Source organism: Diceros bicornis, chromosome 6 (assembly GCF_020826845.1).
Source record: "Diceros bicornis minor isolate mBicDic1 chromosome 6, mDicBic1.mat.cur, whole genome shotgun sequence".
Taxonomy (NCBI): Eukaryota; Metazoa; Chordata; class Mammalia; order Perissodactyla; family Rhinocerotidae; genus Diceros; species Diceros bicornis.
This window is the reverse complement of record NC_080745.1, coordinates 37,922,717-37,946,382: the sequence shown is the minus strand read 5'-3', so window position 1 is coordinate 37,946,382 and position 23,666 is coordinate 37,922,717. Positions and strand designations below refer to the sequence as shown.

At 34.8% G+C, this 23,666-nt stretch overlaps 1 protein-coding gene across 5 annotated transcripts in view; it reads right to left on the bottom strand.

The window, feature by feature from the left end:
* HERC4 (HECT and RLD domain containing E3 ubiquitin protein ligase 4) overlaps positions 1–23,666 on the bottom strand; it is a 151,092-nt gene that overhangs the window by 2,635 nt on the left and 124,791 nt on the right. For all 5 annotated transcript variants that reach the window (XM_058543346.1, XM_058543347.1, XM_058543348.1 and 2 more), the window contains 4 exons: positions 12,537–12,703; positions 11,818–11,884; positions 9,297–9,379; positions 4,636–4,819 (listed from right to left, as the gene is read on the bottom strand). In XM_058543346.1, the coding sequence (XP_058399329.1) occupies positions 4,636–4,819; positions 9,297–9,379; positions 11,818–11,884; positions 12,537–12,703 (501 nt within the window). The remainder of the gene's footprint in view (positions 1–4,635; positions 4,820–9,296; positions 9,380–11,817; positions 11,885–12,536; positions 12,704–23,666) is intronic.

Genomic DNA, 23,666 nt, shown 5'->3' with positions numbered 1-23,666 from the left:
CCACCACTCCAAAGAACATGATAGGACTGTAATATCATCTTCAAAAGTAAATATCTAAAGGATAAACCACAATTACTAATATGTTAATGGATTATTAAAGTTCAACATTGAATTAATCATCTGTGATAATTATAAAATCTTCTTTTCCTAAATTCATGAACAGAAGTCAAATTAATTATTTTACATTCTTTCTTTTAAAAAAATGTACTAAAAGCAACACTAATCATTTTCTCTGGTAGTCAGTTTCCAAGATGGCCCCCAACGATATCTGCCTCCTGCTATTCCTGCCCTTGTTGTAGTCCCCTGCCACAATGAACAGGCCTGACCTCTGTAATCATCAGAATATTGCAGATATGAGAAATACATGACTTGTGAGTCTAGATCATAAAAAACTCCATAGCTTCAGCCTCTTTTTGATTACTCACTCTGCGGGGAACCAGTTGCCTCTTCATGAGGGCACTCAAACAGCCCTATGAAGAGGTCCTCTTGGTGAAATACTGAGGCCTTTGGCCATGTGAGTGAGCCATCTTGGACGAGAAACTCTATCCTTAAGCAAGCCTTCAGATGACTAAAGCACCAGTCAATATTTTGATTGCAACCTCATGAGCGACTCCTGAGCTAAAATCACCCAGCGAAGCCACTCCTAAACTCATGACCAACAGAAACTGTGTGAGACAATAAATGTTCACTGTTACTTTGGAGCCACTAAGTTTTGGGGTAATTTGTAGCAATAGAAATAATATACTTCCCCTTTAAAAAATATTAGTACTGAGAGAAGAGTCGGATAGCGAGGAAGGAGGGAATAACTCCACACCATGAGGTGTCCCTTAAAATCCAGCCACACAGCTGGCCTTAAATTTTAGTTAAGACAGCAAGAACTTTCCAGCATCAGGGCCTTTGGACACACTGTTCCTTCAGCCTAGACAACTCAGACACATACTCCTTCTTTCTTTGTTCATCAGGCTAACTTCTATTTATCCTTTAGGGCTCAGATTTCAATGTCACCTAATTCATTCACTGATTTATTCAACAAATATATAATCAGTTTCAGTCAAAGTCTGGGGCCCTGGGGAAACTGCAGTGAACAGTCTTTACCTACCTTATGGAGATTACCACCTAGTGAGAAGCTTTCCCAGATTTGTGCAGCCTAGGTTAGGTTCCTCCTTACATACCATTCATTAAACTCTCTTCCTTAGTATTCATCACAGTGCAATTATTTAATGTCTAGCTTCCTTATCAGAGGGCAAAGACCATGTCTTAATTTTATTTACTGCTGGCTCCCTAATCTCTTGCATGGTTATCAGGCACCCAGTAGGGGCTCAATAAACACTTGCTAATGGGCTTCTTGAATTTTGGGCTCTCTCTATTTGTAGCCATGATTATCTCAACGAGTGAACTCTGAAATCTACAAAATATTTGCTATTAATTTGCAAACAGGTTTGGAGAAAATGGGTTGAATTCTAGCAATCTGTTAATGTATTAACTTGTTTGAATTAGTCTGTGAGCATGTTAGTGGGGAAGGAAAGGAGGATGGCTAAAGGTTTTTTTTCCTTTTTTTTTTTAAACCTCTAGATGGTTCTAGGGAAATGCGTTCACAGTCCTGATGAAGAAAGAGCACTTAAAGTCACAAATCATAATCACTAAAATTATAATGAATCAGATACAAAATGCAAGAAATCAAAGAACACTAAGTATAAGTACACTAAAACATACTAAAAAAAGGTTCTGTCTTACTGAATGAGTGCTTCTATCAATTATATTTTCAGGCAAGGTTTTAAGTACTTACTGAGCGCTCTCCTAGGCTTTGGGAATACAGCAGTGAACAAAGAGACAAAAATCTTGCCTTCAGGGTGCTTACATTGTAGTGAGGGGAAAGGAGCAACAGATAGTAAAGACAATTAAGTAAAATTTTTTAAGTCAAAGTTAAAGAAGAAAAATAAAGCAGGGAAGGGAGACACGGTGTGTGTGTGTGCGTGCGCATATACGCACATGCTCAATTTTAGACAACTTATCCAGTGAAGGTCTTTGAGAAAGTATAAAGACATGAAATGAGAGCAAGAACCATTTGGAATTATCAAGGTGAAGAGAATTCCAGGCACAGGGAACAGCAAATAGAAAGGCCTCAAGACTAGAGTGTTCCTGAAGGGTTTTAGGCTCAGCAAAGAGGCCAATAAGGCTGAAGGAAAGTAAGTGAAAGGAAGAACGATAGGAGATCAAGCAAGAAGGATAAATTGTATAAGATCTAAAGTGTGATGAGAGGCCATTATATCGTTTCCATTTTAGGGTGATTGGTGGTCGGGTCCATTTCCACTGGGATCTCCTTAAAGTCAGTACAGCTTTCTTCTCTTCAGCAGATCACTTTACCCCAAAAAATAAATCTTCAATCTCCTTCCTGGAAGATTTAAGCCTGGCTACTAGCTTTCTGAGTGCCATCCTCAGTTCTACCTGGTTTCTCAGATTCTAAAACCTCTCTCCAGAGTTGTCTTTTGCTGGGTATGAGGGGACACGAAGGGTCTAATGATTTGTTAAATTAGCTTTCAAGTAATTCTATTGCTTTCAGCCCAACCCTGAATCCCTGCCATTACAGTAACACAGTGTACCAATTCCAAGCCTTTCGGAAATTCCAGGGTGTGAAATGGGTTGCCTACTGACAACCCTGTCCCTCCTGGAGGCTCAGAATTCAATTTTCTTTGCTCTAAGTCACTCATCAACTCATCTACTTATTTTCCATCTTCCAAAACTATTTTTTCTCTTGTTCACTGTATTTTTCTATTTTTTTGATCTCTCTATTCCTATTTTTACTCCTTTATTGTTGTTCTAGTGAGATTTTGGGAGGGAGCAGAGATAAATGTGTGTTTATTCCACTATGCTTAACCAGAAGTCCTAATTATTTAATTTAATAATTTTATTTCCTAAATTATTACACAGTAAAATTGGCTTTTTCTGGTGTGGGTACAGTTCTATGAGTTTTAAACACATGTACAGATGCGTGTAACCATCACCACAATCAGGATACTGAACAGTTCCATCACCCCAAAGAATTCTTTTGTGCTACTCCTCTGCAGTCACAATTTCTCCATCCCCAGCCCCTGTTCATCATAGTTTTGTCTTTTCAAGAATGTCATATGAATGGAATCATATGTTATGTAATCCTTTGAGACTGGCTTCTTTCACTCAGCATAAGGACTCTGAGAGTCATCCCAGTTGTTGCATGTATCAACAGTGCATTTCTTTTTATTGCTCAGTAGTATTTTACCATATGGATGTACCATAGTTGGTTTATCCATTCACCCACTGAAGGAAATCTGGGTTATTTCCAGTTTTCGACTTGTTTGCAGATTTTTAAAAACATAATTTAAAAAAAAATTGTGGTGAAATACACATAACATGAAGTTTACCATCTTAACCCTTTTTAAGTGTACACTTTGGTGGCATTAAGTACATTCACACTGTTGTGCAACCATCAGCACAATCTACCTCCAGAACTCTTTTCATCTTGCAAAACTGAAACTCTGTACCCAGTAAACAATAACTCCCTATTCTCCCCTTGTTTACAGATTTTTGTGTGAACATAACTTAATACTTAGGACTGGAACTGCTAGGTGTAGCAAGTGTATGTTTAACTTTATAAGGAAATGCCAAACTGTTTCCAAAGTGGCTATACCATTTGTATTCCCATCAGCAATGTATGAGAGTTTCCAATGCTTTGTATCCTTGTTAGACTTAGTATTGTTTTTTTTATGCTAGCTAATTTAATAGGGGGATAGTATCAAACTATTAATGTAAAAATTTTAGCAGAGGTTGCTAGATTACATAGATGGAAAAACTTATAGGTGAACCCTGCATATTATCTTTCTCAAAGCTGATCTAACCTAGTACTTTTTATTAAATGTTTATCTGAAGAAATATCTGAGAATTACTTGTATAGAAAAGAAAAAAATTGTTTAAAAAATTTCCAGTCTTCTCCCTAAAGTTCCCTTTACTGGTTAAGGCACCAGCAATGAAGATCATGAGTATTATTTATTCTCTGCTAAAAAATTTAACATTGAGACTAATCAGAAAAAAAGGAAATAAAGATCTTAAGCATTGTGAGTGCTTTTCGTAATGGTTTTCCTAGGCTTAAGGCAGAATGAAAACCCATTGAGTTTTAGGTGGGGTTTCTATCCAGCCTGTCATAGATGACATTTTTCTGTATGAAAACCACCAATACCACAAATACAAAAATGCTATCTAATCCATACAAAATCAAACTTCATTCATTGTGGAGCAAGAAGGGTATAGTGTTTTCCTATTAAAATGACAGTAATAAATAGTGTAAAATGGAAAACAATAAATGAGAGGGCAAGATTTCCATCAATAAGCCATATTTTCCTTTTGCCTTTCCATTTAAACAATATCATAGGGCCGGCCCCGTGGCTTAGCGGTTAAGTGCGTGCGCTTTGCTGCTGGCGGCCCGGGTTCGGATCCCGGGCGCGCACCAATGCACTGCTTCTCCGGCCATGCTGAGGCCACGTCCCACATACAGCAACTAGAAGGATGTGCAGCTATGACATACAACTATCTACTGGGGCTTTGGTGGAAAAATAAATAAATAAATAAAATTATAAACAATATCATAGATTTGTTTTCCCCTACCTTTTCCAGTTCCTTCCAATCATAATTTGTATTCCCAATAACCATTGCTTGTAGTTCATTAGGCTGGAAGAGCTGAAGGACTTTTCCTCCACAGACCTTATGAAAGCCAGCATGAAAAGCATCAAATAAGGAAGCCACTGATTTATTGAATATGTAATCCACATAAGCATCAACAAACTCCTGCCTAGAAATGAAAAAGCACACATGCACAGAATATAAAAATCATTTTTCATGGAGAATATATATTGTAGTGTTATTAAAACTTTGTAGTTTTTGTACTTGTTAAAACTTCTGGGGCCCGGCCCAGTGGCATAGTGGTTAAGTTCCCACGCTCGGCTTCGGTGGCTCAGGGTTCGCAGGTTCGGATCCCGGGTGTGGACCTACACACCACTTATCAAGCCATGCTGTGGCGGCGTCCCATATAAAGTAGAGGAAGATGTGCAGGGATGTTTGCCCAGGGCCAATCTTCGTCAGCAACAAGAGGAGGACTGGCAACAGAGGTAAGCTCAGGGCTAATTTTCCTAAAAAATTCTGGGTTTTTTTTTTTTTTTTTTGGCGAGGAAGATTGGCCCTGGGCTAACATCCGTGCCCATCTTCCACTACTTTATATTGGACACTAACACAGCATGGCTTGATAAGTGGTGAGTAGGTCCGCGCCCGGGGTCCGAACCTGTGAACCCCGGGCCGCCAAAGCAGAGCGTGCAAACTTAACCACTACACCACTAGGCCAACCCCCAAAACTTCTGTACTTTTTGCTATTATCTACAAAACTAAGAAAGTATGAGTAGGGTTCAAAGGGGACAAAGTCTTTATGGAGAGTTTATGCAGACTCTTTATGGAGAAGTTTATTATTTTTTCTATACAAAAATCTGATATATCTATGAGGCATGTAGGCAATCTATCATTCACAGCCATTCTTAAGCTATCCCTAAGTGAAATGTCATTTCCTAATGGGAAAAATGATGATGCAAATGGCTATCAAAAAAATTATTCACAAATTATTGAGAATTTATATGCAACACTCCACATGCATCCCTAAAAAGAGTGATCTGTTAAAAATATCAGGTGATGGGGGCCGGCCCCGTGGCTTAGCGGTTACGTGTACGTGCTCCGCTACTGGCAGCCCAGGTTTGGATCCCGGGCGCGCACCAACGCACCGCTTCTCCGGCCATGCTGAGGCCGCGTCCCACATACAGCAACTAGAAGGATGTGCAACTATGACATACAACTATCTACTGGGGCTTTGGGGGGGAAAAAAAGGAGGATTGGCAATAGATGTTAGCTCAGGGCCGGTCTTCCTCAGCAAAAAGAGGAGGATTGGCATGGATGTTACCTCAGGGCTGATCTTCCTCACACACACAAAAAAAAAACAATTAGGTGATGAAAAAATGAGAGTTTTGAAATTCAGACTACTTGATAGACTACAGTCTGTTTTTTCTTGGGCTTCAAAGAATTTTAAAACAAAATTTATTTTAAAAACCATATACCTAAGAGGGGTATCAACCCTTCTTTTAGGATTATTATTAAAGAGTATAAGTGCAGTTTCTTTTCAAATGTATGTATGTGTATATATCTAAGTACACACATACAAACAAACAGTTGTGATGCTTTTCTGCCTGTTATAATACAAAAGGAAACTGTAAAGAAAAAAAAGAAGTCCTTTTTACCCAGTAATTAGAACTACAATTTTATTCAATTTGTTCTGTTGGCCACACTTTATACAGCTATCTGGTCAAACAAATAATGAGAAGGGGTACTAGAGGATTTCAGTATTTTATACTCTTGTCTACCAAATTAAAAAGAATGATTCTACAAATGGGAATACTAGTAAATTTAGTCATCTACAGACATTCTTAGCAAATTATAAAATAATTCCAAAGTGAATTTACAAAAAGGAAAAAAAAAAAATTAAAGGAGGCTATTATAAAATATAAAATTGGTGGACCTAAGGAAAAATCAATAGCGATATGCTAATAGGTTCTGATGAGAAAAAACAGATAATTTTATAATGTATAATTTTATAATTAATCTAATTAGAAAGTTAAATTCATCTATACTAGTTAAGTCCCTTAAGCACAAAAGGCTAAACTGTTTTATGTGCTAACATTTTCGCTTTCAACACTTTCATTACCTCACTAGGATGGGTAGTACAAAGATCAAAATTCTTTAAATAATTTCTAAACTAAATAATCTATGGGAAATAATATTTTTTAGAAACTTAAAGAATTAGTCCAACAATAGAAACTTCAAAAGCAGAAAAAAAATATTTCTAAATCACAAAGTTTTTCAAAACCAAGATTTTTTTTAGAAAGTCTAGCTAGAAAGACCTATTTTTTCACATTATGTTAAAAACAGCTTTATTTTTTATCAAAGTAAGACATATGCACAGTTTAAAATGTCAAATAGTAATAATCCTAACAGCCAACATTTACTGAGCACATACATGTGCTAGATACTATTCTAAACATCTTAAAATTATTGCCTCATTTAATCCTCAAAATCACCCCATGAAGTAGGTACAATTTTTCATCCCATTTTACAGAAAGGAGACTGAGGCAAGGAGACATCGACTAATTTATAAAAAGTTACACAGCTTCTAAGTAGCAGAATCAGGATTATAATCTTTTGGATCAAGTCCCTGACAACAGCCATTAAATTAGCTTTGTCTAAATAATTATAACACAATAGAAGAGAACAAAGAAGTTCAGTCCTATACCTATTCACCAAAAATTCCTGCTGTTTGAAGGCAACAATTTGTTAACTTTTTTGCTATTCCTTCTGATAGTTACCTTCAAACTTCAACAACGGTTTTCTACTGTTATTCCTTGATATTCAATGTTAAATGTTATCTGACGAACTGAATATCTATTGTGAAAGGTGAGGATTTACCTTTTATTTAATTGCCCACTCTCACTTTGCCACCCCCAATGCTCCCATTATAACAATTTCTGGTTTAATATTAACATTTTTTATGATTATAAATATTATTCACAATTAAGCTACAGAGTATTCTACGGTTACCTCTTTTTTTCTTACAAAGAACTTTTGAAGGAAAAAAAGAACTTTTGTTTCTTAGTTTGCTACTTCATCCCCAACTTCAACAGAAATGTCAATCTTCTCTAGATAGATTAAATATATTAGGTAGTATCAGTTGCATTTTTCTCCTGGAGACAATCCTCCTGGAGCCCTCCACCCTCTTGATCTAACCCAGACTGGTGACTCTCTCTAAATCTTCTACACACCGCTGTTCCTGCAGCAGGAATCCTCTTTGCCTCTCTCCCATATTGGTTCCTATTTTTTCCAATCCTGGGTCTTCCTCTTTCTTGGTTTAATTCTTTGTTTTGGTAGAATACATCCTCCAGAAACTTTCTGAGAAAAGCGTATTGGAAGTAAATTCTCTGAGACTCTGCATGTATGAAAATGTTTTCACACACCCACATACTTGATGGTTTTGATATATAATTCTAAGTTAAAAATCATTTTCTCCCAGAATTTTGATCTTCGAGCTTCAGTGTAGTTCTTTAGAAGTCTGATGTTATTCTGATTCTTAATTCTTTGTATATGGTCTGTTTTTTTTCCTCCTAGAAGATTTTAGGGTCCCTTTTTCTTTGGGATTTTGAAATTTCATGTATTTTGCCTTGGTATGTGTCTTTTTTTCACTTCCTATGCTATCAATCTTAAAATGCATGTCATTCAGTTCTGGGAAGGTTTTGGTATCATTTCTTTGACAAATTTCATTCATTCCATTTCTTTCAATGACTTTTTTTCAATTTTTAATAGTATTCATATGGATGCTACTCTTATTACTTTGAGGATAATGATTTTAGTTTCTTTTGAAGTTTTCTTCTTAATCATGCATTGTTTCTGTTTCCTTGGCATCCTTTTTGACTGTTTTGGTCTTGCTTTAAATGTCTATTGACCTTTGGCTATCCACCACATTTAAAAGTTTGGCAGTTTCCCCAGAGAAGAATCCTCCAATATACAGTGTCAAGGAGGAGGGAGCTACAGATGCTCACTTAATCTCAGTTTTCAGTTCAGCCCCTTGCCCCTGGCTGTGCCTAACTGTCCTCAAATCCGTGGTCCCTTTAGTTCAATCTCCCCAGAAGGTAAATTTCCAATCTTCTGCCCAGGCTGGAGAGCGGAAGTTGCCAGGCTACTGGTGGGCTAAGGGAGATGGGTTTCTAACTGATTCTTATAACAGCCAATCTTTCTGTTTCCAGTGTTCTCCAAACTCCATACATTTTCTAACATATTTTTTTATTCTCAATGCCTGAGCCTTTGTTCTACAATATGAACTGGCTGCCTTCTTGGCTCCTCCCAGTCAATCTTATGTTGCAGTTTTCTCTGGTTGGCTAAAGTTAGTTACCACTAAACTTAAAACTTAAAAGTTAAAAACTTAACTTTTTCTAGCTTTCAAAAATGTGTTTGCTGTTGTCTTCTCTCCCTTCTCTTTGTTCTTGTTGTTTATGATCTTTTTATCCCTTTATTATTGTCTTAAAAGGATTTTTGAAGCAAAAGGCAGATTATTTTCTCACTAACCAGCCATTCAAACAGTAAGTTTTATCTGAGTAAAAACTTAAGGTTGTGACATGTTTCTAAATACAGAAGAAAACGCCTACTGAATCTTATTACTATCACTGATGCTGCTATAATTCACTTACCGATTTTGTTTGTTAACAGCTGTGTCTGCACCATTTAGAACCAGCTCTTTCACTTCTGTTGCACCAAAGTTTTCAACTGTGATCTATTAATTTAAATTTTTAAAAAAAGTCAATGTCAGACTCAAAACTTATTAGATTATTTTAATAACCTATTATTATACTCTATTTGCCTCTCATTAAATATAAGAACTAATAAATTTGAGGTAAAATTCTGTTACCATAAACCTATTTGTGAATTCTGCATAAAGCCACAACTAGAAATTTTCATCCGCTCTAGTATGAAATCCTACCTCAACTAACTAATTACAAATTACCAAGTGTTTGGTTAGTCAAAAACAGGAAACTAATTATTTACCATGCGTAAAACTTTAGAATGGTCACTATAGGAGTAAAATATTAGAATGGATGTTTTCCTTGGACAAGTGACAGAATCCAAGTGTCAAATGCATTCAGCTTAGATCAGCTATGCATTCTTCCCACATGACAGCTGCTACTCCTGTATTCCTCGTATCTGCCTTGTTGCATTCTTGATCACATGTGGTTTTTCCAGTTATGCCATTAATTTGGTTTATAAAGACAATAGGTTATTTTGAAACGTTTTATTTCCCTTACTAGTCTGCTAATTTTCCTATAAGTATTACCATTCCCACCTTTGCATCTTTTCTCTTTCTATTGTCTCTTTTTGGAATATTATCCTCTTTTATTAAAATGCTCTTTTAATACCTGCTATTTATAAAACACTATAGTGGGGGTGTGATGATAAGAAACTAATAAATCCCTGCTCTGGAGTTAGCTATCTAGTAAAGGAGGAGAAACAACTCATTATAATAAAATAAATGCTATAATAGAGACATAAACAAAATGCTATCAGCTCACAGAGGAAAGCAAACTTACTTCTAACCAGAGGAAGTATAAAAGACTTTGAGGAAGAAATATCATTTGAAAAGCACCTAGAAGGATGAGCAAAGGCTCTAAAAGATTGAGGGGGGTGGGATTTCCAACTGAGCACATAGATTGAACAAAAGGATAGATTCGAGAGTAAATAACAAGTTATGAAAATGTATGACTATGACTCTAAAAAACAGTAAGGTAAGGTATGTTAAAGAATACTGTGTGACATGACAAAACTTGGTATGAATGGAGGGATACAATGAAATTTAGAAAGAAAGCCAGATTACAAATGTCTTTGAAGCCCATTCTAAAGTTACTAAAGAGCCACTGAAAACCTCTGGGAAAGAAAGAGCAGCGGGAAGGAGTGTTTGAATGACCATAGTTCTTGGATATATTAAGCATTCACAAACTTAGTAACTGATAAAATAGAAATTAAATTGCTTGGAACCCAATATTTCAGTCAATTGAGATGATCAATAAAGATTCAAAGATAACTGATCTGGTCATAAGTGAATCAATTGAAAAGGGGAACCAAAATGTCATAGTAAATAGAAAAAGTCCAAGGAGGATTATTTTCTTAAAAAAAAAAAATTATTAAAATAAATTATTTCATCTTAAATCTACCAAATCTTCTTATAAATGCACTATGTGCCACTTCTTAAAATAATCAACGAATGGATAAACTTTTCTGAGGGGGCACATAAATTTTGGCAAATTGTGTTACAGTAGAATATGGTATTTTTTGTCAGCTTTGGCCACAAGATCATAAAGAGAACTGTTAGGGGGGAAAACAAACAAATATACAAAGTTTTTAAAAAGAAAAGAGAAAGAAAGAAAACCAAAGGTTTTACCATTTTCCCAAGAGTCTAATTTATAACATTCAAATCATTCCCTTCTGAAATGCCTTACATAATCCTTGCTGATTTTCTTTTCTTTGTCAACTAATCTACTTCTGCCTGATCCTCATTTGTCAATGGCTCTGCATGTGACTGGATGAGTTATTCAACATCCCTTTCACTGAATTAACAAAATTCTGCATCTTTTACAAGATTTGCAATTTCATTTTCCAAATAATATCCCAATGTGTTTGCATTTGTACTGTGGTATGCCATCCAACAGTAAGACAGACAAAATAGGCAAGGACGAATGTTAGTGCAAAGCAAAGAGGGATGTCTGAGTGGGAATTAATCTTTTAAGTGGTAAGCTCATTAGTGAATATTCTCATGTTACAATAACCTTTGCTTCTCTAAATATTCTTGTAATTGAAGACTCAAAAATGAACACTTGAATGAAGAGGACTCCTTGCATTTGTAAAGATCTTTAGCATAATGATAAAGTATATAGGCTTTGAAGTCACAGGGCTGGGTATAAATACTATCTCTGACATGCAATGATTCTTTTCAGTTTTCTTCATCTGTAAAATAAGAATAATACCAATCTCATAGAATTGTTGAGGATTAAATGAAATAATGTATGTATTGTGATCAGTATATAGTTAATGCTCAATAAATGTTAGCTAAAGGGTTCTTAAAGAATTCCATCCACCAAAATAAAGAAAAAACGATAAGGCACAGCTGTTAAATAAAAGGCATGATGAATAATCAGGCTACCCTACGTCTTTTCATCTTACCGTAAAATTAAGACAAAATGTTTCCTCGACATCATCTTCTGGATAATCCAGTAACTGTTGCATGCTTCTGCAAAACAATATATATGTTCCTTTGTGGTAAAACATTATTGGGTATTTTGGCTATTAAGTATAAGTACATATTTCTCACTCATTCTTGATAAAATCCTTTTATTAATTTGTACTTTTATATTTGTTTCAGAATGGTAGATGTACAATGGCAAACTTATAAGCAATGTTGAAGGAAAAAAAAAACCACTCTAAGGTTTTTATCTCTTCCTCTGAATACAAAGGCCACGTATCTACCCATTTTCAACATTTATCCTTATTTACATACAATTTTTATTCCATTCCACGTAATAAAAAGAAACTTCACATATTCCAGCTAGGAATGAAGGTGATCAGAAGCAGCAGTCCAAATAAATCATTTAACTACTCTCAGGAAACATTACCTTCCTAAATTTATTATCTGATATTTGTAAAGTAATGTTAAACTACTAAATATTTAGCAAATGATTTTATACACGTAAGTCTTTCAGGAGAAAATTTTGGATCTGAGTAACATAATGGGTTTTCCTTTGTTAGAAAGGCTTTTGTTGATTTCAGAAATTCAACAAGAACAACACAAAAACAAAACTCAATTATTCCTAAAACAAAAGCTTTGTGTACACTCCCCATTTCCTATTTCCTAAACCCCACCCTTGCCATTTTTTACAACTAACCTCCCAACATCAGGCACTAGTTCTTTCAAATCATCCAGGGATGGCTTCTTTTTCAGCAGTTTCTTATATAAAGCCAAAGGAAAATGGAGGTCCACAATAGTAAAATTATAAATTGCTAATCCACAGATAACACCAATCAAATGGAATAAATCACTGTCTTCAAATGTCTAAAAATATAAGGCAAAAAAAGTAAAGACTTGTTCTCCAAATTAAAACATTAAATTTTTTCTGATTACAAAAACACGTATTTGTAATAGAAAATTTTAAGATACAGAAAAAAGTAATAAGTAACAAGAAAAAGTTCATTCTCATTCCTATCTCCTTTGGATATTATCACTGTTAGTATTTTTGCACATTTCCATCCAATGTATTTTCTAAGACACAAAATTGAAATCTAGCTGAGAGCATACTATAAAACTTCACAACTGGCTTTTTTCCCCCAGAAATAAAAGCATTTCCATATCATTAAGCATTAAATTAATAAACGAAATGATTACTAGAACTTCTTCTGATTTAAAAAATTATACAATTCAAAATTTGGAAAATAAAAAACATAAAAAAGAAAATGAATAAACATCTGTAATGCAATCACTCAGAAACAATGATTTAGAAATTATTTTTATTTCCATCTACTGTAAGTTCAGAAAAATAATTTTAAAACATATTAAAAATTTCCTCATTTTTCTAATTATAACATGAGTATTTTCCTATGTCATTAAATATTCTTCCAGAACACGATTTTTAATGGCTGCATATTATATCATATAAAAGTACCATGGTTTGCTAAATCAGCTATTTTATTACAGTTGGACATTTAGATTATTAAAACACAGAAAACAATGCTTATTTCCCTTTATCTTTAGAGAAATAATATATGGTCACAGAACATGCTGTTAGCATGATAGTTAAGGGAAAATTTTTTTTATTAGATCTAGGGCTCCAGATCTGGCTCATTCACTATCTAACCTCAGTGTTTTAAAAGATAAAAATTGTATTCATCTCATATGGTTGGTGTGAGGATTAAACAGGGTAATGCATGTAAAATGCTTCTAGCGCAGTTCCTGAAGCACACAGTAAAGGCTCAATAAATGTCAGTTATTCTAACTAGTTAGTAATATTCAAAATAAGATGGGCATCTTTTTTGCATATATTTCGGTCCATAGTTTGGAATATTTCCTTAGGAGAAATTCTGCTTTGCAAGGAAGAATTTCAAAGTCAAAGGATAGTTAAGCATACTGCCAAACTATTTTCTTCCACACCTGTTCCAGTTTATACTGCCATCTGTAGTCCAGGAAAATGCCTATCTTTCCACATTTTCATCTGCACACACACACAAACACACAGTTCTAAGTTAAAAATGACAACTTGTTTTAGTATACATTTTTGACTATTAGTGATACTGAAAATTATGGAGTTGTGTGTGCTTGTGAAATGCCTTTTCACGTACCTGGTCCATTTATCTTTTGGGGGTTAACATCTTCTTGTATATTTGTATCTGAATTCTTCGTATATTAGGAGTATTACCCCTCTGTGTCATATTTGTTACACATATCCCAGTCTCTTATATGCTTTTTAATTTTATGTTTTTCTTATGCATAAATGTCACATTTTTCAGTGGTCAAATTAATCTTTTTCCCCTAAGATGTCCTACATTGTGTTTAACTTTAGAAAGTCCTTCTTAAATAGGGCAGACGGAATAATGTGTTAATCTCTCTTCCTCCTGAAATCCCTTTATATGAGAATAAAGAAATAAAAATGGTATAAACTGCCCTACACACACAAAAAGGAAGAGGGGAGGGTTTTAACAGCACTAAAGAGATGTTAATATTTCCAAAATATGAAAAGTAGATGGATGGCTGGTAACTGATTTGGTAAAGCAGAAAAAACTAAATCAGTAGCTTGTAGGAGGAAAGCCAATGAGAAACAAGCTAATTTGTGCTGCAGGCTCAGGAACTGGAAGTACCAATCAATACTTGTAAAGTCAGAGGTATTAGAGTGGGGTTGAAAATATGATGCTTGGTGGAAAGTCTTTTTGCCTTTCTGGAGAAGATGAGTCACAGAGGCTCTGGAATCTGAGACAGCTGATGGTCAGGGTGCTGCATTAAAAACAAAGGGATCAAATGAAGGTCTGTATAGTGAACAAGGAGAATTCTAGCTTCCCTTTTTTAGTGTTTGGAACACTACTAGAACACTGACAGCCAGGGCTACAATCTTTCTTGAAAAACCAAGGGGTAAAAAACCTATATATGCTGACATTTGAGGGTTCCCCCTTGGAAGGTACTCATCTAATCTCTATGAATGGGGCCTGTAAATCATAAATGTATGTGCGCATAACCATAAAGTATCTAGGTAGCTTTTCAGTGTCACACTCTTAAATGTGAGTAAACAGCCAAGGATCACAAAAAAAAACCAAAACAAACAAACAAAAGAAACTTGGAGGAATAAGAGGTACTGTGGAAAACAAAAAAACTGTGTCAAACAAAAAAAAAGGTATCCAGTATTCAACTAAAATGTATGAGGCATGCAAAAAAAGAAGAAAATATGGCCCATTCACAAGAAAAGAAGAAATTAATATAAACTGTCCTTGAGAAAGCCCAGACATTGGACTTACTGGATGAAGACTTTAAATCAACTGTCTTAAATATGCTCAAAGAGCTAAAGGAAAGCATGGAAAAATAACTAAAGAAAACCAGGATAACAACGTCTCATCGAATAGAGACTATCAACAAAGAAAGAGAAATTACAAAAAGGAACCAAATGGAAATTCTGGAGCTGAAAAGCACAATAACTGAAATGGAAAATTCACTAGAGCTGTACAAAAAGAGATTTGAGTAGGCAGAAAAGAGAACCAGCAAACATGAAGATAGGTTGATTGAGATTATCCACTTTGAGGAACAACAGCAAGAAAAAAGAATGAAGAAACATGAACAGAGCCTAAGGGATCTGTGGTACCATCAAGTGTACCATCATACAAATACTAATGAGTCTCAGAAGGAGAAAAGGGAGAGAAACAGGCAGACAGAATATTTAAAGAAATGGTTGAAAACGTCCCAAATTTGATAAAAGACATAAATCTAACATCCAAGAAGCTCAACAAACTCCAAACACAACAAACTCGAGATTCACATCCAGACACATTATAATCAAATGAAAGCCAATAACAAAGAGAGCTTATTTTTTGTTTTTTTTTTTGCTGAGGAAGAGTTGTCCTGAGCTAACATGTGCTGCCAACAGAGTATTAAAAGTAGCAAAAGAGAAGCAACTCATCACACAGCAGGGCTCCTCAATGAGATTAACAGCTGATTTCTAATCAGAAACCAGGCATGCCAAAAAAGAGTGGGATGACATACTTAAAGGGCTGAAAGAAAAAACTGTCAAGCAAGAATTCTATATCCAGGAAATAAATCTCAAATAAAGAAAAACTGAAGGAGTTTGTTGCTACTAGATCTTCCCTACATCCTACAAGAAATGCTCGAGTCCATCAGGCTGAAAGGAAAGGATGCTACACAGTTAACTCAAAGGCATATGAAGAAATAAAGAACTCTGGTAAAAGTAGCTATACAGGTAAATATAAAAGTTACTCTTACTGTACTTTCGATTTTTAAATCCTCTTTTTTTCTCTATATGGTTTAAAAGACAAATGCATAAAATAATTATAAATCTACATTAATGGACACATAATGTATAAAGCTGTAAATTGTGATGATAACAAAAAAATGAGGGAGGAACAGAGCTGTTCTAGGAGCAGAGTTTCTACATACTATTAAAATTAAGTTGGTATTAATTCAAAGTAGATTGTTATAAATTTAAGATGTTAATTGTAACCTGAGAGCAACTACTAAGAAAATAACAGAAATATATAAAGAAAAGAAAATGAGAAGGGAATCAAAACAATAAACTAGAAAAAAAGCAATTAAACACAAAAAAGGGCAGTAATGGAGGAATGGAAGAACAAAGAAGATATGACATACAGAAAACAAACAGCAAAATGGCAGAAGTGCTTCTTTACCAGTAATGACTTTAAATGTAAACGGGTTAAATTCTGCAATCAAAAGGCAGAGATTGGCAGAATGGATTGAAACAGACAAACAAACAAACATGATTCAACTACATACTGTCTACAAGCCTCACTCTAGATCCAAAGACACAATTAGGTTGAAAGTAAAAGTTTGGGAAAAGATATTCCATGTAAATAATAATCAAAAGAGGGCTAAGTGGCTGTGCTAATATCAAAATAGAATTTAAGTCAAAAATTTTTTAAATAGACAAAGAAAAACATATATTGATAAAAGCATCAATTCATCAAGAAGATGTAACATTTACAAATATATACATACCTAACAATACAGCTTCAAAATATATGAAGCAAAAACTGACAGAATTGAAGGGAGAAATACAGTTCTAAAATAACAGTAACCCCACTTTCAATATTGGATAGAACAATCAGACAGAAGATCTTTAAGGAAATAGAGGACTTGAACAACATTATCAACTAACTAGACCTAAGAGATAGATATAGAACATTACATCAAACAGCAGAATACACATTCTTCTCAAGTACACATGGAACATTTTCCAGGATACACCATATGTTAGGTTCCAAAGTTAAATCTCAACAATTTTAAAAAGACTAAAATCATGAAAAATATCTTCTCAGACCATAATGAAATGAAACTAGAAAGCAATAACTAAAGGAAATAGGAAAAACTCACAAAGATGTGAAAATTAAACACACTGTTAAATAACCAATGGATCAAAGAAGGTATCACAAGGGAAATCAGAAAATACTTAGAGACTAATGAACACGAAAACACAACATACAAAAATTTATGGGATGCGATGAAAGCACTGTTCAGGGGGAAATTTATAGGTGTAAACACCAAAATGAAAAAGGAGAAAATGTCTCCAATCAATAACCTAACTTTATATCCTAAGGAGGAATAAAAAGAAGAGCAAACTAAACCCAAAACCAGCAGAGGGAGAAAATAATAAAGATTAAAGTGGAGATAAATGAAACAGAGAATAGAAAAACAATACAAAGGAGCAACAAAACCAAAAGTTGATTTTTTTTAAAAGATCAACAAAACTGACAAACCATTAGCTAGAATGACCAAGAAAAAAAGAAGACTCACATTACTAAAATCAGCATTGAAAGTGGGGACATTACTATCAATCTCACAGAAATAAAAAGGATTATAAGAGAATACAATGAACAACTGCCAACAAAATAGATAATCTAGATGAAATGGACAAATTCCTAGAAACACACAAACTACCAAACTGACAGTAGAAGAACTAGAAAATCTAAAAAAAACCTATAACAAGAAATGAGATTCAATCACTAATCAAAAAGCTTCCAACAAAGAAAAGCCTGGGACCAGATTCTACCAAACATTTAAAGAAGAATTATCATCAATCCTTCTCAAACTCTTCCAAGAAATGGAAGAGGAGGGAACAGTTCCTAACTCATTCTATGAGGTCAGCACTACCATGATACCAAAGCCAAAGACACCACACACACAAAAAAGAAAACTATAGACCACCTTTACAAATAAGGACGGAAAAACCACAAACAGAATACTAATATGCTGAATCCAGCAGCATATTAAAAGGATTATAACACCATGACCAAGTGAGATTTACCCCAGGAATGCAAAGTGGTTCAACATAAGAAAATCAACCAGTGTAGTACATCACATTAATGGAATGAAGGAAGAAAACCACATGATCATCTCCACTGATGCAGAAAAAGTATTTGCAAAATCCAATATTCTTTCAGGATAAATATATTCAACAAACTAGGCACAGAAGGGAACTTCTTTAACACGATAAAAGGAATTTATTTAAAAAAAAAAACCACAGCTAACATCCCACTCAGATCAGGAACAAGAGAAGCATGTCCACTCTTATCACTTATATTTGACAGTGTACTGGAAGTTCAAGCCAGGGCAATTAGGCAAGAAAAAGAAATAAAGGTATCCAAACTGTAAAGAGAGAAGTAAAATTAAATCTATTGGATTTGTAGATGATATGATCTTGTATACAGAAAATCCTAAAGAATCCACAAAATAAACTATTAGGGCTAATAAATGAATTCAGCAAAGTTACATGATACAAGATCAACATACAAAAATCAGTTGTATTTCTATACACTAGCAATAAACAAACCAAAAATAAAATTAAGAAAACAATTCCATTTATGACAGCATCAAAATGAACAAAATACTCAGAAATAAATTTAACCAAGGAGGTGTAAGACTTGTACACTGAAAACTACAAAACATTGCTGAAAGAAATTAAAGACCTAAATAAATGGAAAGACATCCCATGTTTATGGACTAGAAGACCATATTGTTAAGATGGCAATATTTCTCAAACTGATCTACAGATTCAACACATTCTATATGAAAACCTCACTGGCTTTTTTTGCAGAAATAGAAAAGCCAACCATAAAATTCATACAGAACTGCAAGGGACCTCTAATAGTCAAAACAATCTTGAACGAGAACAAAGCGAGAGGACTCACACATTTCATTTCAAAACCTACTATAAAGGTACAGTAAACAAGCAAGTGTGGTATTGGCATAAGGACAGACATATGTATCACTGGAATAAAATTGAGGGTCCAGAAATAAATCCATACATCCACAGTCAATTAATTTCTGATACAGGTGCCAAGATTATTCAATGGAGAAAGAATAGTCTCTTTAACAAACAATGGTAGGACAACCAGGTATTCACATGCAAAAAATGCAGTTGAACTCTTACCTTCCACCACAGACAAAAATTAACTCAAAACAGATCAAAGACCTAAATATAACAGCTCACACTATAAAACTCTTACAAGAAAACTCAGGAGTAAATCTTCATGACCTTGAATTTGTCAATGGTTCTTAGTTATGACACCAAGAGCACAAGCAACAAAAGAAAAAATTAATAAGACATCAAAATTTAAAACTTTTGTATCCTTGCCGCTCTTATTCAACATAGTATTAGAAGTTTTAGCCAAAGCAATTAGGCAAGAAAAAGAAATAAAATGCATACAAATTGGAAAGGAAGAAGTAAAACTGTCACTATTTGTGGATGACATGATTCTATATATAGAAAACCCTAAAGAATCCACCAAAAAACTATTAGAAATAATTAATGAATACAGGAAAGTTGCAGGGTACAAAATCAACATACAAAAATCAGTTGCATTTCTATACATTAATAACAAACTAGCAGAAAGAGAAATCAACAATACATCCCATTTACAATCACAACAAAAAGAATAAAATACCTAGGAATAAATTTAACCAAGGAGGTGAAAGACCTATACACTGAAAACTATAAGACATTACTGAAAGAAATCGAAGAAGACATAAAGAAATGGAAAGATATTCTGTGCTCACGGATTGGAAGAAAAAACATAGTTAAAATGTCTGTATTACCCAAAGAAATATACAGATTCAATGCAATCCCAATCAGAATCCCAATGACATTCTTCACAGAAAGAGAACAAAGAATACTAAAACTCATATGGAACAACAAAAGAGCCTGAATAGCCAAAGCAATCCTGAGAAAAAAGAACAAAGCTGGAGTTATCATACTCCCCGAAATCAAAATATACTACAAAGCTATAGTAATTAAAACAGTATAGTACTGGTACAAAAACAGACATACAGATCAATGGAACAGAATTGAGAGCCCAGAAATAAAACCACACATCTATGGACAGCTAATCTTCAAAAAAGGAGCCAAGAATATACAATGGAGAAAGGAAAGTGTCTTCACTAAATGATTTTGAGAAAACTGGACAGCCACATGCAAAAGAATGAAAGTAAACCATTATTCTATACCATACACAAAAATTAACTCAAAATGGATTAAAGATTTTAATGCAAGACCTGAAACCATAAAACTAGAAGAAAACACAGGCAGTACACTCTTTGACCTCAGTCTTAGTAGTATCTTACTGAATACCTTGTTTCCTCTGGCAAAGGAAACAAAAGAAAAAATAAACAAATGGGACTCTATCAGACTAAAAAACTTCTGCATGGCAAAAGAAACTATCAACAAAATGAAAAGAAAACCCAACAACTGGGAGAAAATATCTGCAAATCATATATCCAACAAGGGGTTAATTTCCAAAATACATAAAGAACTCATACAACTCAACAACAAACAAACAAACAACCTGATCAAAAAATGGGCAGAGGATATGAACAGACACTCTTCCAAAGAAGAAATACAGATGGCCAACAGGCACGTGAAAAGATGTTCAACATCACTAATTATTAGGGAAATGCAAATCAAAACTACAATGAGATATCACCTCACACCCATTAGAATGGCTATTATTAAAAAGTCAAGAAATAACAAGTGTTGGAAAGGATGTAGAGAAAAGGGAATGCTCATACACTGCTGGTGGGAATGCAAACTGGTACAGCTACTATGGAAAACAGTATGGAGATTTCTCAAAAATTAAAAATAGAAATACCTAACGATCCAGCTATTCTACTTCTAGGTATTTATCCAAGGAACACGAAAACACTAATTCGAAAAGATATATGCACCCCTATGTTCAATGCAGCATTATTCACAATAGCCAAGACTTGGAAGCAACCCAAGTGCCCATCAATGGATGAATGGATAAAGAAGATGTAGTGTGTATATATATATATACATACACATACACATATACACAATAGAATACTACTCAGCTGTAAAAAAGATGAAATCATGCCATCTGCTGCAACATGGATGGACCTTGAGGGTATTATGCCAAGCAAAGTCAGACAGAGAAAGACAAATACCGTATAATTTCCCTCATACATGGAAGACAAACACATAGATAAGGAGAACAGACCGGTGGTTACCAGAGAGGAAGGGGGTGGGGAGAGCAAAAGGGGTAAAGGGGCACATGTGTATGGTGACAGATGGAAACTAGACTTTTGGTGGCAAATATGATGCAGTCTATTCAGAAGCTGAAATATAATGATGTACAACTGAGGGGCTGACCCGGTGACATAGCAGTTAAGTTTACACGTTCCAATTCGGCGGCCCAGGGTTCGCTGGTTCGGATCCTGCAGGCAGACCTACTCACTGCTCATCAAGTCATGCTGGGGCAGCGTTCCACATAGATGAGCTACAACTCTACAAGAATGATATAGAACTACGTATTGGGACTTTGGGGAGAAAAAAAGAAAATGAGGAAGATTGGCAACAGATGCTAGCGCAGGGCCAATCTTCCTCAAAAAAAAAAATAATAATAATGTACAACTTAAATTTACACAATGTCATAAACCAACGTGACCTCAATAAAATAATTAAAAAAAAAAACTTTTCTATCAAAGGACATTATCAAGAAAGTGAAGACACTGCATAGAATGGAAGAAAATATTTGTATATAATATATTCATTAGGGGTCTAGTACCCAGAATATATAAAGAACTCTAAAAACTCAACAACAGAAAAATAAACAATTCAACTAAAAAATGAGCAAAGGACTTAAAAGACATTTTGCTAAAGAAGATATATAAATGGCCAAACAAACACATCATTAGTCATTAGGGAAATGCTAATCAAAACCACAGTGAGACACCACTTCACGCCCACTATAATAAGAAATAAATATATAAATAAAACATTTTAAAATACATAATAAAAAAGAAAACAAAAAAAGGAAAATAACAAATGTTGGCTAGGATCTGGAGGAATTGGAATCCTCATATATTGCTGATGGGAATATAAAATGGTGCAGCCATTGTGGAAAACAGTTTCATGGTTTCTCAAAAAGCCAAACAACTATCATATGACCCAGCAATTCCATTACTAGGTATATGCTCCAAATAACTGCAAACAGTGTGCAAACAAAAACTTGTACACCGAGTGTTCACAGTGGCACTATTCACAATATTCCACCAAAAAGAGGTAAACAACTTAAATGTCCATCAACTGATGAATGGATAAACAAAACATAGTATAGCCATATAATGGAATGTTATTCAGCTACAAAAAAGGACTGAAGTACTGATGCATGGTACAACATGGTGACCCTTGGAAACATTATGCTAAGTGAAAAAAGCCAGACACAAAAGCCCACATATTGTATGATTCCATTTAGAGCAAACAGCGAGAATGGACAAATCCAGAGAGAGAGATAGTAGAGTAGTGGCTGTCAGGGGCTGGAGGGAGAAGGAAATGGGTAGTAATTGTTAAATGTGTACAGGTTTCCTTTTGAGGTGATGAAATGTTCTGGAACTAGATAGTGGTGATGACTGCACAACACTGTGAATCTACTAAATGCCACTGAATTATACATTTTAAAATTCCTAAAATAGTGAATTTCATGTTATGTGAATTTTACCTCATTAAAAAAAATAAAATAAAAAGAACATACAGCCCTCTTCCTTCCTCCTTCCCTTTGTCTGGGCTGAGCTTTTGGTTAGTGTAGCCAGAAGACTGGCTACATAGAGCGTAGATTGAGTAAATACCTTGACGATGATGGCTGTGAAGTTTCTCACTGGTGATTTAAGTCACATAAAATGGAAAGGGAGAAGGCTAGAGCAAACTCTGTGGTGTTTGCATATAATCGGAGGTATCAGTATGAGATGTGTGCATACATACATATAGTTCCTTCCTAGTTCTGTCTACTGTGAGAATCTGAAAGCATGAGTCCCTGATAACCATGAGTATACATAGCATCCAGAGCTTGATTTCTAAATACCATTTTCCACTTACAGAAGTCAGGACTCTTAGGAGAAATGGCTGATGTCAGGGCTGGGGTAGAGAAAACACAAGATGAACCTGGAACATTTGTTGTACCAAATGTGAGGAATAATTAAAGAATAAGGGGGACATGTCAAAAGTACACCAAAGAGGAGCCAGCTCTATGGGGCTCCCATTGGCCAAATCAAGACAAGACTGAAAAAGTCTCCCAGAGATCCATGATAAAGCTTGCTAAAACTTTACCTCTCTGCAGAACTGAATAAAGGCCCACAGAACTCTTTGTGTTCCTAGCAGGACAGGCCTCCATGCCATGTACCCTCTCAAATTCTATCTGCCACACCACCACAAACTGCCTTGCGAGACCAGCGCCAAGAAGAAGACCATAATTCGAGACCAGTCTCTCCAAGGAGACCATAA